General features: G+C 46.4%; 1 protein-coding gene across 8 annotated transcripts in view; it reads right to left on the bottom strand.

Annotated features, from left to right (window-relative positions):
- Window positions 1-15,294, bottom strand: part of SZT2 (SZT2 subunit of KICSTOR complex) — a 414,375-nt gene that overhangs the window by 31,006 nt on the left and 368,075 nt on the right. For all 8 annotated transcript variants that reach the window (XM_068239443.1, XM_068239448.1, XM_068239449.1 and 5 more), the window contains 4 exons: window positions 13,127-13,329; window positions 8,976-9,054; window positions 803-883; window positions 649-723 (listed from right to left, as the gene is read on the bottom strand). In XM_068239443.1, coding sequence (XP_068095544.1) covers window positions 649-723; window positions 803-883; window positions 8,976-9,054; window positions 13,127-13,329 — 438 coding nt within the window. The remainder of the gene's footprint in view (window positions 1-648; window positions 724-802; window positions 884-8,975; window positions 9,055-13,126; window positions 13,330-15,294) is intronic.

Here is a 15,294-nt window from a genome sequence, read left to right as displayed (position 1 = left end):
CAGCCAACCCCCTTATGACAAGTGACATCACCAAGGAGCCATCCATTCAGACTGGTAACACTACCATCAATGCATCCTGCCCATTGGTTTGAAAGTAGTATCACTGAGATTGCAGACTAATTATTCACTAGAGACTAGTGACATCACATGAGTGATACACACATCCAATTTTTACTGGCCAATGATTGGCCAATTTTACCCCTTCCATGTAGTATGAGATCTTACCAACACAATCTGATCACAGTATTGAAAATCTGTTGGCCCTTCTGCTACATGGAGGTGGTAAACCTGGTCAGTGATTGACCAATCAAAATTACATGTGTGTATGCGCTCTTAGAGCTTGATTCACGAAACCGTGATTACTCATATCACGGCCGCACATGCGGTTGTGTGCGTTTTTGCATTTTCGCGCGCAATTATGAAATTACGAACATATTTGCACATGAAAATTCACATTTGCGTGCGAAGACGCGAAAGCGGTAGCGCTGTTGTGATATGAGTTATCACGGTTTAGTGAATGAAGCCCTTAGAACGTAGCTTATCCATTCACTAGAGACTGGTGAAATTTCCTACAGATTTGGCATTGGAAAAGACTGAAGAATGTAGCCATAGATATACAGATTTCATAAAACCATAAACAGTAGATACCTGCGAGTTGACAGATTGGCCCATTGGTATGCGAGAACATTCCAGAGCATACTGTTTCACACAGAAGTAACACCCCTACAAAAGAGATACAAGTTAGAATCCCACAGAAACCCATTTGTAACTCGCATCTCCAAGAAGTAATCTTATCACCAACCTGGAATAAGAGCTCCATCAGTACAATCCCTCCAGGTAGCGCCCTCTGCAGGTGGTAAGTGCAGACTGCAGGACTTGTACTCTGCAAGACAGTATACAATATGTACCATTCACTGACTGCACTCTTAGTCCACGTTCATTAATGCAGATTGTGACTCAAGCAGTAAAAGCACCAGTTTTCTGTGTTTCATTATACACTCAGCCTACAGTGATGCTTAGGAACCAACTCACGGATTAGAGACATTTTTCACTGTCAATAAACAATAGGAAACCTCATCACCCAATACTGATGATTGAATTGTAGCCCATCTCCAGGAATTATTTTTTGTTAGTTCTGGATAGTATGGTAAGAAATTCTAAACTTTGGGGGTTATAATTGCTGTTTGTGTTCCCATGGTATAAATCTTCCTTCACATCTTTGCCCTGGGACTTCCATGCAGCTTTGTGGCTTTAAAGTACCCCTGAACTGGGTTTTTCTCAACATACTTTTAATTGTGCATTATCTGTGGTGCTGTGACCAGGGATGCCCTCACGAGTAATAACAAATCAAATTTGTGATTTAAATGAGCTTTAATTAGCTCAGGTGTGCGGCAGGGAGTGAAGGGGTTTATTACCCATAAATGCGCGTCCTCTTTTTTTTGTTTCGTACCTTCGTACCAAATAGCTTGCACACGTCCTATTGGTCGCGTTGCAAGCCTCACTGCTCGCACTTCCTCCTTCAAGCCGGAAGGAGGAAGTGCGTGGTGGTGAGGCTTGCAACGTGACCAATAGGACGCGTGCAAGCTATTTGGAGCACAGGGAGGACGCACACTTATTGGTAAATACCCCTTCACACCCTGCCACACACCTCAGCTAATTAAAGCTCATTTAAATCACGAATTCGAGTGCTTAAAGGATACCCGAAGTGACGTGTGACATGATGAGATAGACATAGGTATGTACAGTGCCAAGCACACTAATAACTATGCTGTGTTCCTTTTTTTTCTTTCTCTGCCTGAAAGACTTAAAGAGTAACTGTCAGGCTGCAAAAGCTAATTTAAACCTCTATTCTCCTGTGTTAAACAGTTTAGAAGGAAGCCAAAAAGGCAACACTGAAGATAAAAATCTCTCTTTCATTTGATGTGTGCTTATCAGCAAAGCTGTTAGACCCAAGCTCTTAAGAAGCCGAAAGCCGCATACCATACTGCAAAGCATTCTGGGGCCCTCCCCTCGGCTGCTAATGAGAAGTTACAGGGTCAAGTTACAATAGCATGTAACTCAGTCCAGCGCACAGCACTGATAAATCTCCGGGCAGAGTACACTGCAGGAGTCCGCTATTGTTCCTAGCACATGGCTAATTATATTCACTGCACAGTACTTTTATTCAGTATGAGCTTTTCTGTGAGTGGAATCATCAGGAAGCAAACAGGACATGACGACACATTTGGCTTCATAGGAGACAGACAAACATGGAACCTGCCATGAGCTGTCAGGAGCATCAATCTCTGCATATACTATATAAAAATTCTGTGAAATCCAAACGTCTACAGTGAAATGCATATGTAATGTAAGTACAGCCAATATTTAGCTACTGATATAGGTGTTTATTTTCTCTGAGACCTTATACCTAACAGCTCCTCTTTAAATATCAGGTATGTAAGTGGCTGACTCAGTCCTGACTCAGACAGGAAGTGACTACAGTGTGACCCTCACTGATAAGAAATTCTAACTATAAAACAGTTTCCTAGCAGAAAATGGCTTCTGAGAGCAGGAAAGAAATAAAAAGGGTCAATAGTTCATAGATTTTAGCTCTGGCATATTTCAATGAATGTGTCATTAAGCAAAAACAATAAAACAGTTAAAACTTAAAAAGTAGATTTAAACATAAAATAAAACTGTGGAATATCTTAAAAAGTCATTTTTAGGAAAAGAAAGATAAATACATTTGTTTATTTCATTAGTTTATTTTCGCTTCGGGTGTCGTTTAAGCACTCGTTATTACTCGTTATTACTCGTGAGAGCATCCCTGGATATGACATATGTCACAGCACCGCCCTCCCACACCAGCACCCACTGTGACCCCCGCTCTGCTCAGCCATAATATTCCACTGAGCAGAACGTCTATTATGGGCGGGGAGGAAGTGGCAGTTCCCCATCCCCTATGCCTGTCCTTAGGAACGCCCCTTCTTCTCACCGTTTATGGTTCCCTATATGCTGTACTGCATACAGCGTGCAGGGGAAATGCGACATGTGAGGGCTTGTGGTATGATGATAGAATGATAGTGTAGCTCACAAACAGCCTAAAAAGTTGGCCTTCGCTGAGTACTGCTAGCAATTTGTGCTGGTTGGAGACTGCTGGGACTAACTGGGACTCTACTGTACTGTGGAGGGGCGGATCATACTCGCGCATGCAGCTAAGGTTTCACAAAACAATTTCTGAATGTGTTTTTTACTGCAGGGCTGTGGAGTCGGAGCAATTTTGAGTACCTGGAGTCAGTGGTTTCAAAAAACTGAGGAGTCGAATGATTTTTGAACCAAATCTATAAAATAGCCTTTGTAAAAATTAGACTAAGGAGTCGGAGTCGAGGAATTGGAGCAATTTTGGGTACCTGGACTTGGAGTAGGAGGTTTCATAAACTGAGGAGTTGGTGTCGGATGATCTTTGTACCGACTCCACAGCCCTGCTTTATTGCGTCATGGATGGCTCTAATGCTGCTCTGTAACAATGATATTTATTAGCAGCAGATCTCTTTACCTATCTACCTACGTGTGTGTGTTTTAATGCAAATCTGTGTTGATATGTAAAACAACATCCCGTGTTCATCTCCTGAAATTTACCTGCCTTCCCCCTCTATGACACCCCCCACCACCACCACCTCCCCCATCCATCCCAGGTTGGGTCCAGAAAAATCTGGCCACTGTAATATACAGTATATCTACATAATGAATGTTTGAGACAAGCACAATATTCTCCACTCTTCCCTATGGCTTTTGCCAAGATGAAAAACACTATTTGCCAATAAAAGTACCAATCAGCCTTCTCACCACTTTATAAATGTGGAGGATCACTGGAAACATGGTGGATTACAGCTGGAGAGCGTGCAGAAAGTGGGCATCAGGCTGAAATGTGACCATTTTTCCAACTGAGTAATCTTTGTATAATCTGGTGATCTACAGATTAGTTATTTTGAGAAAATAGTGTCCCTTTTCTGCTGACCAGTCTATCCCTCATCTTGGAGCCAGAGGTGTGTTCCCTAGTAGGGATGGTCCTACACCTTTCTTAAGGAGGAACTCCAGTGAAAATAATGTAATAAATAAAAGGGGTTTCATTTTTACAATAATTATGTATAAATGATTTAGTCAGTGTTTGCCCATTGTAAAATCTTTTAAATCCCTGATTTACATTCTGATATTTATTACATGGTGACATTTTTACTGTTGGCAGGTGATGTAGCTGCTGCATGCTTTTTTGGCAGTTGGAAACAGCTGTAAACAGCTATTTCCCACAATGCAACAAGGTTCACAGACAGGAAACTGCCAGGAGTACCATGGTACTCAGTTTCTTGTGGGAGGGGTTTCACCACAATATCAGCCATACAGCGCCCCCTGATGGTCCGTTTGTGAAAAGGAATAGATTTCTCATGTAAAAGGGGGTATTAGCTACTGATTGAGATAAAGTTCAATTCTTGGTCGGAGTTTCTCTTTAAGGTGTGTACACACTTCCTGATTTTCCGACCAACTTGTAGTCCAACTTATGGTTTGAACAACAAGTTGGACGTGTGTATGCGCAGTCTAGCGACTGATAACCGCTGTTTTGCCCGATCCGCTTGGCAGATCAGTTGGACCAACTGCCGTTAAAACGACTGTCAGGTCTGTATGTGTGTACAAATGACCAGCGGTCGTTTAACCAACTAAGTCAAAGTGAGTTGGATGAGAATTGGACAAACAGAGTTGGACGACGTAAATTAGTTTGTGGGCCGCTTCCTATGACGAGTGTACGTGACGTTTAAATGACTTGTTGTCTGCCTGATAAGTCGTTCAAACGACCGATCCAAACGACAATCAGGCAAAAGTTTGGACGTGTGTACGTAAGTATCCAAGTCAGGTAGAAGTGCTTGCACACTCACAATATCAAATCACGCGCACTGACAAAGGAGATCTGAGCATCCCCAAAATGATCACCTGATTGGTTTGACAGTTTGAGGGAATAAATTACTGCTTTACAGATTTCTGAGTGTGCAACTCAAGTGCCTTAGACACAGGTCATTCAACACTAGACTATTATCCCTAATGGCAAGATTGCAAACATTTATCCCGTTAATACCATCAAAACTGTGTAATTTAAGAGTAAACATTCAACATTATCACTATAGTTCTATGCAGGGCTGCTTTCTTTACTCAACCCTAATTTATACCTAAGTGCTCTAAAAGTGCACCATACAGATTAAAAAATGCTGCTTAGTCATTCAGTTATGTGTCATTAACAGTCACTTGAAGCTAAAAATGCTATCTAACATACAGCACTCAATTCACAAAGAATAGAGAGTACTTAAAAGTATAATAGCTGTGATCTCAAGCTATAATGTCTTAAAATGCCAGTTATTTTATCTCCAGCCACTAACTGGAGAAAATATAACTTAGCTATGCATTAGGTGACAGGATGATGGGCAGGAATAAGAAAACAACTGAAAGCATTTCACTCTGACATAAAGCAGTTCTCAGGTGGTTTCACCATGGGGTAGACCTTTCAAAAGGAAAATAGAGGCGAAAGAAGCACAACAGCTGAAAGGCTCCTTAGGGCGACCAATCAGAATCCTTAGTCTGAGAATCAGCCCCACTTTCTTACTATTTCCTTGCCTTGGTTTTGATAAATCTATCCCGTGGCTTGTGAATGGAAGATATGCTACCAAAATGAAAGCCAGATTTCAACCAAAAGCTTGAGACTGTTCTGGTGTGCAGGTAAACCCCCGATAACGAACAAAAGAGGGGCAGTAGGTTTGTTCTTAACCTAAATCTGCCCATAAGCAGAATCACTGTGGCATATCTGTCCCCGGTGCCTCTGCTATGCCCCCCTGGGCCTCCAGTGTGCCCCCCTGTGTAACCTCTGTTCCTGTGCTTTCAGTTTCCCTATTCTCCCGTTTCCTCAGTGTCCCCCTTTGCCTTCACTGTCCGTGTCTGTCCCTCCACTGTTTCACTTCTGCCACTCTGTTCCCTCAGTGTTCCCCTCTGCCTTCAGTGTCCCCATCTGCCCCTCCACTGTGTCACCTCTGCCCCTCTGTTCCCTCTTTGCCTTCAGTGTCCCTGTCTGTCCCCCCACTGTCTCACGTCTGTTCCCCGTTTCGTCAGTGTCCCCCTCTGCCTTCACTGTCCCCCTCTGTCCCTCCAATGACTCACCTCTGTCCCTCTGTTCGCCCAGTGTCCCCCTCTGCCTTCAGTGTCCCCGTCTGACCCCCCACTCCCACCCCCACCCCACTGTCCTGTGCCCTCTGTACTGCAGCAGAATGTAATTTTACCAGATTAAAAAAAAAAATTCTTTGACTTTTCTTTAAATCAATTTTCTCAAAAAGTACAAGGTCTTTATGAAAAAAAAAATCACATGTTCAGGCCGTTGGTATTGGCAGGTCAAGTGCAAGTCGAGTATTCGTTAATTCGGCGACTACCTGTACTCTCCTAACCCCATCCCTATGCCTACATTCCTACAGCTATACTAATTCCAGCTTATTTATAAAGCACCGACAGAGTCAGAGTATACATTCTTGTCACTAGGTGTCCCTCAGAGGAGCTAACAGCATAATCCATACAATGATGCTCTCAAGCCCAATTTTTGTCAGAAGCCAATTAACTTGCCAGAGAAAACTCACAAACATGGGAAGAACATGCTAACTGCAAGCGCATGTCCTAGTCCTAGTCCAAGCAGAGGACCCATCCACGAGAGACGATCTGTGTTATAATCACTGCTGTGGCAATAATGCAGATCCACCACAATATGACAGTGCATTCCATCTTTTTCTTTCACTTGACTACATGCTACTGCCTTTGAAAAACACTTCCTAAGTTATATTGCCTGAACGTTTAGATCACTGGGGAGACCCATTTCTGCTATCGCACCCTCTCATTAAGGTCATGTATGTCACTGGATGCTACCCATCTGCATCTTAAAGCTAATGGGAACCCGTTTAAAAAAAAAAAAAAAAAGTCAGATACTCACCAAAGGAGAGGGAGGCTGTGGGTCCCATAGAGCAGGGCTTTTCAACCTGTGGTATACGTACCACCAGTGGTACTTTGCTGTTAACCAGGTGGTACACACCTGGTTTGCCTGCCAATTATCCTGGTCCCATCCAGACTCCACAAAGTTCACCTACCCCTTGCTTGCTCCTTGCTGTTGCGCCCTGCAGCATATTTCAGACTTCAGATAAACAATGAAGAGAAAGCCAGGTGAACGGTACACAGTAATCGCAGGTGACACCACTGCTCATTTCCTCTATCTATAAGTACACACGCCGTCACTGCACCGTTCATCTGGCTGTCTCTTCACTGCGGCCGGGTTACCACTAAACTGAGGTCTGAACTATTCTGCAGGGCAGAACAGCGAGCAAAGGGAAGCTGAACCTTGTGGTGAGTCACTGACCAGCTCTCTGGTGGTGGGAGAAGGCTACCTATTTTTAAGCAGAGTGGGAGGGAGGAACTGAAAAGGCTACCTGTATTGGCAATCTGTCGGCAAGCAATCTTGTTTTAATCCTTTTCCCCACCAATGCCTCCTGCTTTTCCCCCCATCATATGCCCCCCTTTTCTTAAAGTGTACCTGTAAGAAAAAGTGCCCATGGAGGGTACTTTATTCGGGAGGGGGAAGCCTCTGGATCCTAAAGAGGCTTCTCCGTTCCTCCTCAGTAGAGGGGATCCAGCGCTGGGACCCTTCGAATATCTCCTTGGCGTGCCCACATGCGCAGCCGAGCCTGATCGGGTCCGTCTACTGCGCAGGCACACTGGTGGTACTTGAACATTTTCAGGTGATAAAAGTGGTACAATTAGTGGAAAGGTTGAAAAGCCCTGCCATAGAGCATTCCCTCTCCTCTCCCGATGCCCGCTGTTGTCCTGGCTCCCCCGTAGCGGTATTTGACCGTTTCGGTCAAATACCGCTGTCTCCCAGCTGAAGGGAGGCTTCGGAAATGCCTCGGGAGCCCGAGTGCTCCCGAAGATGGGCCGCTCTACACTGCGCACGCGCGCACCCTCTATGACGCACTCGTGTGTGCGCCGCCTGTCTTTGGGAGGACTCGGCTCCCGAAGACTTCCGAAGTCCCTGCGGACTCACCTAAGGGCCGAGCCTTCCCTCGCCTTAGGTGAGTATCTGCCTTTTTTTTTTTAATGTGGGGTTACATTAGCTTTAAGGAACTGAATTGATAATTACCACTTTAGTTTATTGCATCAATGTTCACCACTTAAAGGGAACTTGAAGTGATAGTAATACAGAGGCTGCCATCTTCATTTTCTAATGAACAATGCCAGTTGCCTGACTTTCGTGCTGTTGTCCTGCCTCTAATACTAGAAGTCACTAGCTCAGAATGAGCATGCAGATCAGATGCTGTGACTCTGGTCTGACTTCACTGGCTGCATGCTTGTTGCAGGTGTGTGACTCAAACAAATTTAAGCCAAATGCTCGGCATGACAGCCAGGCAGCTGGCATTGTTGAAGATGGCTGCCGTTGTATTTCTCTTACCTAAGCTTCACTTTAAGAACAGTAGTTCTCAACTTTTTTTTCCATTTTTCTGGTTCTGACTTTTGAAACTAAAAATTCAAATGTCCGTTACACATAGCATTCAGCATTATAAGCAGCAACCATATTATCATGGTACTAGTTGACCTAAGCCTGTTTAAAAACAGGCTCTAGGTCTCTTCATGCTGCCGCCGAAAGTCAGTGCGCGCGCGCACACGCCCACCGCGCGCGCGCACATGTCCGCCCGCTCGGCTGGTCAACCCACCCACCCTGTGTCCCATCCCAACGGCTGTCAGTGCTTGACATGCGCAGTAGCGCAAAGTACTGACACAGGAACAGACACAGGGACACTTGCATTTTATTATATAGGATTAAGCAGTAAGCATGTAAAAAGCTGGGAAGGTGTGACACAGGACCTGAAGTGTTATTGCACATCAATGTGTCACATCACATATAGGATGGGTACTAGTGGCTTAGGACTTACCTTAGGACTGCCCTCGTTTTTGGCTTTAGGATTTCTATTTTCTGCAGCCAATGAGGCCACTGGTCTGATCCGCGCTATGCTGTAAATACACAAATTACAATTAAGAAAGTGCCCCAAAAAGACAGCACAGGCGAGACACAAAAACATACAACACTAAACAGAGAGGCCAGTGCTACTTTTTTGATAATTACTTGATATGGAAATCTGAAATCTTATCTATCAAGACAGTCTGTAAGTTCAAAGCGCTACTCCAGCCAATTTTTCTAAAGTCTGGAAAGAATGAGAAAGGATTCCATTTCTAAGGTTTTAATTGCTGTCTGGGTCACCATTTGGAGTAATTCCTTCTCACTTAAAGTGTACACGAGGCATTTTTCTTTAACCTCCCTGGCGGTTTATTTATTTTGCCAGGGAGGCTGCAATGTGGTTTTTTTTTAATAAAAAAAAAAAAATATTTCATGCAGCCAACTGAAAGTTGGCTGCATGAAAGCCCACTAGAGGGCGCTCCTGATGTGTACTTTCGATCGCCTCCGGCAATCGAAAGTAACAAGATAGGCCGCAATGAGCGGCCTATCTTGTTTCGCTTTCCTCGTCGCCATGGCGACGAGCGGAGTGACGTCATGGACGTCAGTCGACGTCCTGACGTCAGAGCCGCCCGATCCAGCCCCTAGCGCCGGCCGGAACTGTTTGTTCCGGCTGCGCTGGGCTTGGGCGGCTGGGGGGACCCTCTTTCGCCGCTGCACGCGGCGGATCGCCGCGGAGCGGCGGCGATCGGGCAGCACACGCGGCTGGCAAAGTGCCAGCTGCGTGTGCTGCTTTTTTCAGAAACGAAATCGGCCCAGCAGGGCCTGAGCGGCGACCTCCGGCGGCATACCCCGAGCTCAGCTCGGGATTACCGCCAAGGAGGTTAATGTAAATGAGACACAGAGGCATGCTCTTTGCTTAATGACATGCCTCTGTGTGCGTCTCTGTGCCACCTTCTGTCCCCCCCTTTACTCCTCCCCTCCTCCTGAAATCTACCGACAACAGCTTGCCAATAGACTATTAGGGAAAGAGGCATCCCTTGCAGAAGAGGCAGTCTTGAAAACGTCACTTCCCGTCTCTCCCTGTCTTCATACCCGCCTCTCTGATCTTTTTTACAAAAACGAAACTTAAAGCGGAACTGTAGATAGAAAATAAACACATTGTTTCACCTACCTGGGGCTTCCCCAAGCCCCCGGCAGCTGTCCTGTCCCGCACCGCTTCTCGACGAGCCTCCGTTCTCCCGCCACCAGCTACTTTCTGTTTCGCCGCCGGGCCACTGCGCCTGCGCGGCTCTGGCCATGCGTATCATTTATTTGCATTTCCCGCTATTGCAGAGGGGAACGCGAAGAAAGGATACGCTTTGCAGGGCTGCGCTGGCCTCGACTTGCAAGTCGAGGTACAGGACGGAGCGGCGGCGGGAGAACGGATGCTTGGGCAGGACCGGCACGGGACAGGACAGCTGCTAAGGGCTTGGGGAAGCCCCAGGTAAGTGAAACAATGTATGTATTTTCTATGTACAGTTCCGCTTTAAGGAAAACTTTTCACAGGAGCAATGGTAGTTGACACTACCTGATCTGGCTTGCCCCCCAAATCAAGTACTGTGGGGGGTTTTCAAGTTTGTTTTTTTCTTAACATTCTAGGTTATTCTGCTATTTAGACAATAATTGATAAGAGTTTTCTTAAGGGAACAAAGAGAACAATAATGTAACGAAAAATCCGCAACGCCGGATGGATTGCGGAAATATGGTCGCATCCAGTCCGGCAAGCGGACCTTCCAACGCGGGATGCGGAAATTCGTCCGCATCCGCTGTGCAAACCCGTCCGAGCACTCTGCTCCAAACTCACCAGCATGCTGCTTACCAGGGCTCTGCCATCTTGCCTCTAGGGGGTGCACGCGCACGACAGACACGCCTTTATACTCTTAGAAAGCGTGTCAGCTGACCTGGAGGTCAGCTGACATTTTAGCCTGCTCTGATTGGTTGCTGCCTGGGGTGGAGACTTCTCTCCCAGGCAGTATATAAGGAAGTGCTTTTCAGTCACACTTCGTCTGTGTTTGCGATACCCTGTGTCAGCACTCAGACCTAGTCAGCCTTGTCTCTGATATTGTGTTATATATTGGTTTATCGCCAATATATACATATTTTATTACTGTTTGATTTATCGTGTATGATTCTGTGCCTGTCTTGACTACTCTTCTGCTTCCTGATTCTGTACTTCGCCCGTACCATTATCGACTATTGGCTTGGTTTCCGACTATTCTCTTGTCTCACGTTTCGGTACTGCTGCCGCCTGATCTGTAGCCGAACCTCATTTTGTCTGACCTTTCTACCTTCAATGAAACGTCTCCCACTGTAGGGTTCTATTAGAGGCTTGCCTCTTTGAGACGACCGCCACTAGCAAACCCTTGCTGCTAGAGGCTGAGAATCCTCCACTCCGTCCTTTTGAGGATCTCACACACGGGGTTCCCATTCAGAGGTAACCACACCTCTGAGGAATTACGGTGTGGTGGATATTTCCACAGACTTGAATTTACGCTGTATATTATTATTGTTGTCTGCTGTTCCAGCTTGCTGGAGGTTGTATCTCTGTGCCCTCTATTGCACCAAGCACTCTCTTGCATACGATTGTTTCGTGTCACGCTATACCTGCATTATTGGTGATTCTGCAGATCACCATATAATCAGGTATAGCATCTGTATTATTGGTGATACTGTAGATCACCAATAATCAGAATATCTGTGCTTGCTGACACCTATCGTTACAAATAACATTTGCAGTGAGCTACAAACACGTTCTCACACTATCAAGAAAAGAGCTTTTATTATGGTTGGGGAGATTTTCCCTGCCAGTTCCTGTCACAGTTTACCTGCTGATGTTATTAATTGATTTATTCCACCTGGTCACTAGGAGATGAATGAGGCCAATGTGCTAGTACTTGCCGGGGCAATGGTTAGATATCAGTAATCCAGAAACCAATTGGTGAGTTAGGTGCCCAATGTAGGTAGTAGCTAATTGGTACTACATAGGAACCAATGATTGCAGCCAATCGTTTAACGGTCCAGGGAGTGTTCATGTGAGAGTGGGTGCTGGGTAGTAGTACATTGTGTAATACCGGTCATTTAAATTACCAATATTTTACTAATCGCAACACCACCCGGCTCCCAACTCAAGCAGTGCTGCCGCAATACATACTCAAGATAGGAACTTACCTGATCAGTACAGTTACAGTCACTACTCCTTGTACTATACAGAAGCTATCTGCATTCATCACATACAGCCTTAGGCCCGGTTCACACTTGCGGTTGTCTGCCAAACGGACCGGATGACCTGACCGGATCCGGACCGGAACCGTACGGTTCTGATCCGGATCCGATCCGGATCGGAACCGTACGGTTCTGATCCGGATCCGATCCGGATCTGGTCAGGTTGCATCAGGTGTTCATCAGGATGCGATCCGGATCCGTTTGGCAAAAGTTAAGTACAAACCAAATAAAATGTTGGGGTCTGGGAGGTCAGCAGAAGGGGGACCTGTGGAATCAGGCCCTCTGCTGTTTAGCACTCACCTCCACCTCCGACATGCTGCCAACATCTCCAGCTCGTGTAAAGTCACTGCTGCTCCACTCCAAAATGCTTGCCCATGTGTCCCCATCCAAAATCGCCGCAACAATCCGCATAGGAAGTGGGGTAGAACATCCGGATTTTTAGCCAGTGTGTTGTGCGCTCTCCGGTTCTCATTGCTTTGTATTGGCCGGATGGTGCAGTCCGGCTCCGCCCCGGATACGGCTGCCGGAGGAGCCGGACCCAAAAATAGCGCATGTTGGAACGGATGCCGGAGTCCGGATCCGGCCCGGATCCGGTCCGGCTCCGGTCCGGCAGAACGGACGCATGTGAACGGACGCATAGGCTTTCATTGCCATGCCGTGCGTCCGTTCCGTCCGTTCTGCAAGCGGTCCGGCTCCGGCACGGCGATTCCGGACGGCCACCGCTAATGTGAACCGGGCCTAAGTCACCCCAGACTCAGAAGCAACCCCCACTTTCAGTATCCAACAACTTTTCCATGTACACTACAGGAAGCCACCATCACACTTGACACATGGCTCTGTCACCCCAGAGAAGGTAGAGGAACTTACTTGCGAGCAGGAGAGGCAGGGCGGAGCTGTACCAGAATAAATCCCGTGCTCTGTAGGTACTGAATATATTGCTGCATGAAGGCGGTGCAGAGCTCTTGCAGCCAGGGTTCATCCTTCACCTTACATGGCGGCATATCTGCTGAATCGCAACTGTGACTGCGATCTCTGCCCGATGCCCCCGAATCATTGGATCGATGCCGTTTCTGTGTAAACATACAACATTGTAAAGTCTGCTGCCACCTGCACCCTCCAATTCCACTATGGCTCCTGGATGGATATGATCAGTCTCAGGGAACACAACATTGCCCAAAAGGAGGTTGCTTCTTTTCATTATTACTATAAACGTATCACCGAAAACCCAGCCCAGCACAAGAATTGATTTACACTATATATACATATGCTTTATTGACCAAAAATGGTAAGCTCCTGGGAAACAACACACTTAAATGGTAAATATCTCATCTCCTGTTTATAAAGCAAAATATTCTTTTAACATTATGGTAAATACAAACATCCTCCGGCTCTCCATTCTCCATTTTGTCCGAAATGTGGAAAAGCGGACACTGCCCCCAAAACATTGTATGTAGCACTGCCCAATATTAAAAGATGTTTGGGTTAGAGTTATTAGATTGGCAAATGTATTGTGTGGAAAGCAGATAATGAAACAGAATTATTATTATTATTTAGTATTTATATAACATTGACATCTTCCACAGCGCTGTACAGAGTATATTGCCTTGTCACTTAGCTGTGTGTATGTTTTTGGGGTGTGGAAGGAACCCAGGGTGCCAGGATAAAACCCACACAGACAGAGAGAACATACAAACTCCGTGCAGATAGTGCTTTGGCTGAATTTCGAACCGCAAACCCAGTGCTGCAAGGCGAGAGCGCTAACCACTACCCCACCGTGCTCTATGATTAATTATTTTGTCCCTTAAAGAGACTCTGAAGCGAGAATAAATCTCGCTTCAGAGCTCATAGTTAGCAGGGGCATGTGTGCCCCTGCTAAAATGCCGCTATCCCGCGGCTAAACGGGGGTCCCTTCACCCCCAAGTCCCCCCTTGCAAAATTCACGACCAACTTGGTCGTGATTTTGCTCCTCCTGGAAGCAAGGCTAACGGCCGCAGCCCTGCCTCTCAGCGCCGTCTATCAGTGAAGGAAAACTGAGAGGGGCGGGGGAGAGGCGGAGGTACGCGTCTGATAGACGCGCATGAGGTAGGGCTGCGGCGGTTAGCCCTGCCCCAATGCGGAAGCGCTCCCTCGCTGTACGGAGGATTTGGGGGTGAAGGGACCCCCGTTAAGCCGCGGGATAGCGGCGTTTTAGCAGGGGCACACATGCCCCTGCTATCTATGAGGTCTGAAGCGAGATTTATTCTCGTTTCAGACTTTCTTTAAGATAGGGATAACAAGAAGCAGTTGTCTCCCTTAGATCATATAATCTTGCTGACAATGGGAGGGGTTATTTTTGGTCAAAAACTTAAACCTATAACGCCATCCATCCACTCCCTCAAACAACTAGGCGTTTTGTTGAAATTGGAACTTCTTTACACTCTTCAATGAAAGGAGGAAAGGTCTCAGGGGCGTAACTAGAGGGGAGCAGCCCCTGTAACCGAGCGGAGCCCAGAGCTGTAAGGGGGCACCAACTACTACTTCACTTCCTCCGATAAAGGGGTCCATCAGTCAGATCAGGTGTTTTTGTAGCTATCCTTGCTATGGGTGTGATGATGGGCCCCCAGGCTGTGAGGGTCACCAGGGGTAGGCAAGGGAAAGGGTGTGCACATTGCAGGGCCTTGTCAAAGTTTTGCTGGGGGGCTCCATATTTGTAGTTACGCCCCTGAAAGTTCTAATAAGTTTTTCAATATGTGGAAGAAATGTATCTTTTGGAGATTGACAAAAGAAGAGATCAAAATCCTTATGGGGGACATTGTTCTCACCACATGGTATGTTGTGCAGCAGCAGGCAAATACATTGGGCCCTCTACAAAGGTAAGGGTGAAGAATGAAAGTCAAGTATGGATGAGATGACAGTATTAGAGTCATCGAAGCTAAGAGGGCTTTTGGGAGGGAGTGGGGCTGAGGATGCGGGGAGGGTGGCTTGGCCGGCGGTGGTGTCAGCGCATGGGAAACGGGGGAGACATCCTCAGCTTTTGATATGCTTATTGTTAACCT

The sequence above is a fragment of the Hyperolius riggenbachi genome, chromosome 6 (genome assembly GCF_040937935.1).
Source record: "Hyperolius riggenbachi isolate aHypRig1 chromosome 6, aHypRig1.pri, whole genome shotgun sequence".
Classification (NCBI taxonomy): Eukaryota; Metazoa; Chordata; class Amphibia; order Anura; family Hyperoliidae; genus Hyperolius; species Hyperolius riggenbachi.
Note: the sequence above shows the minus strand (reverse complement) of the source record. Positions and strands in the feature narration are given on the sequence as shown.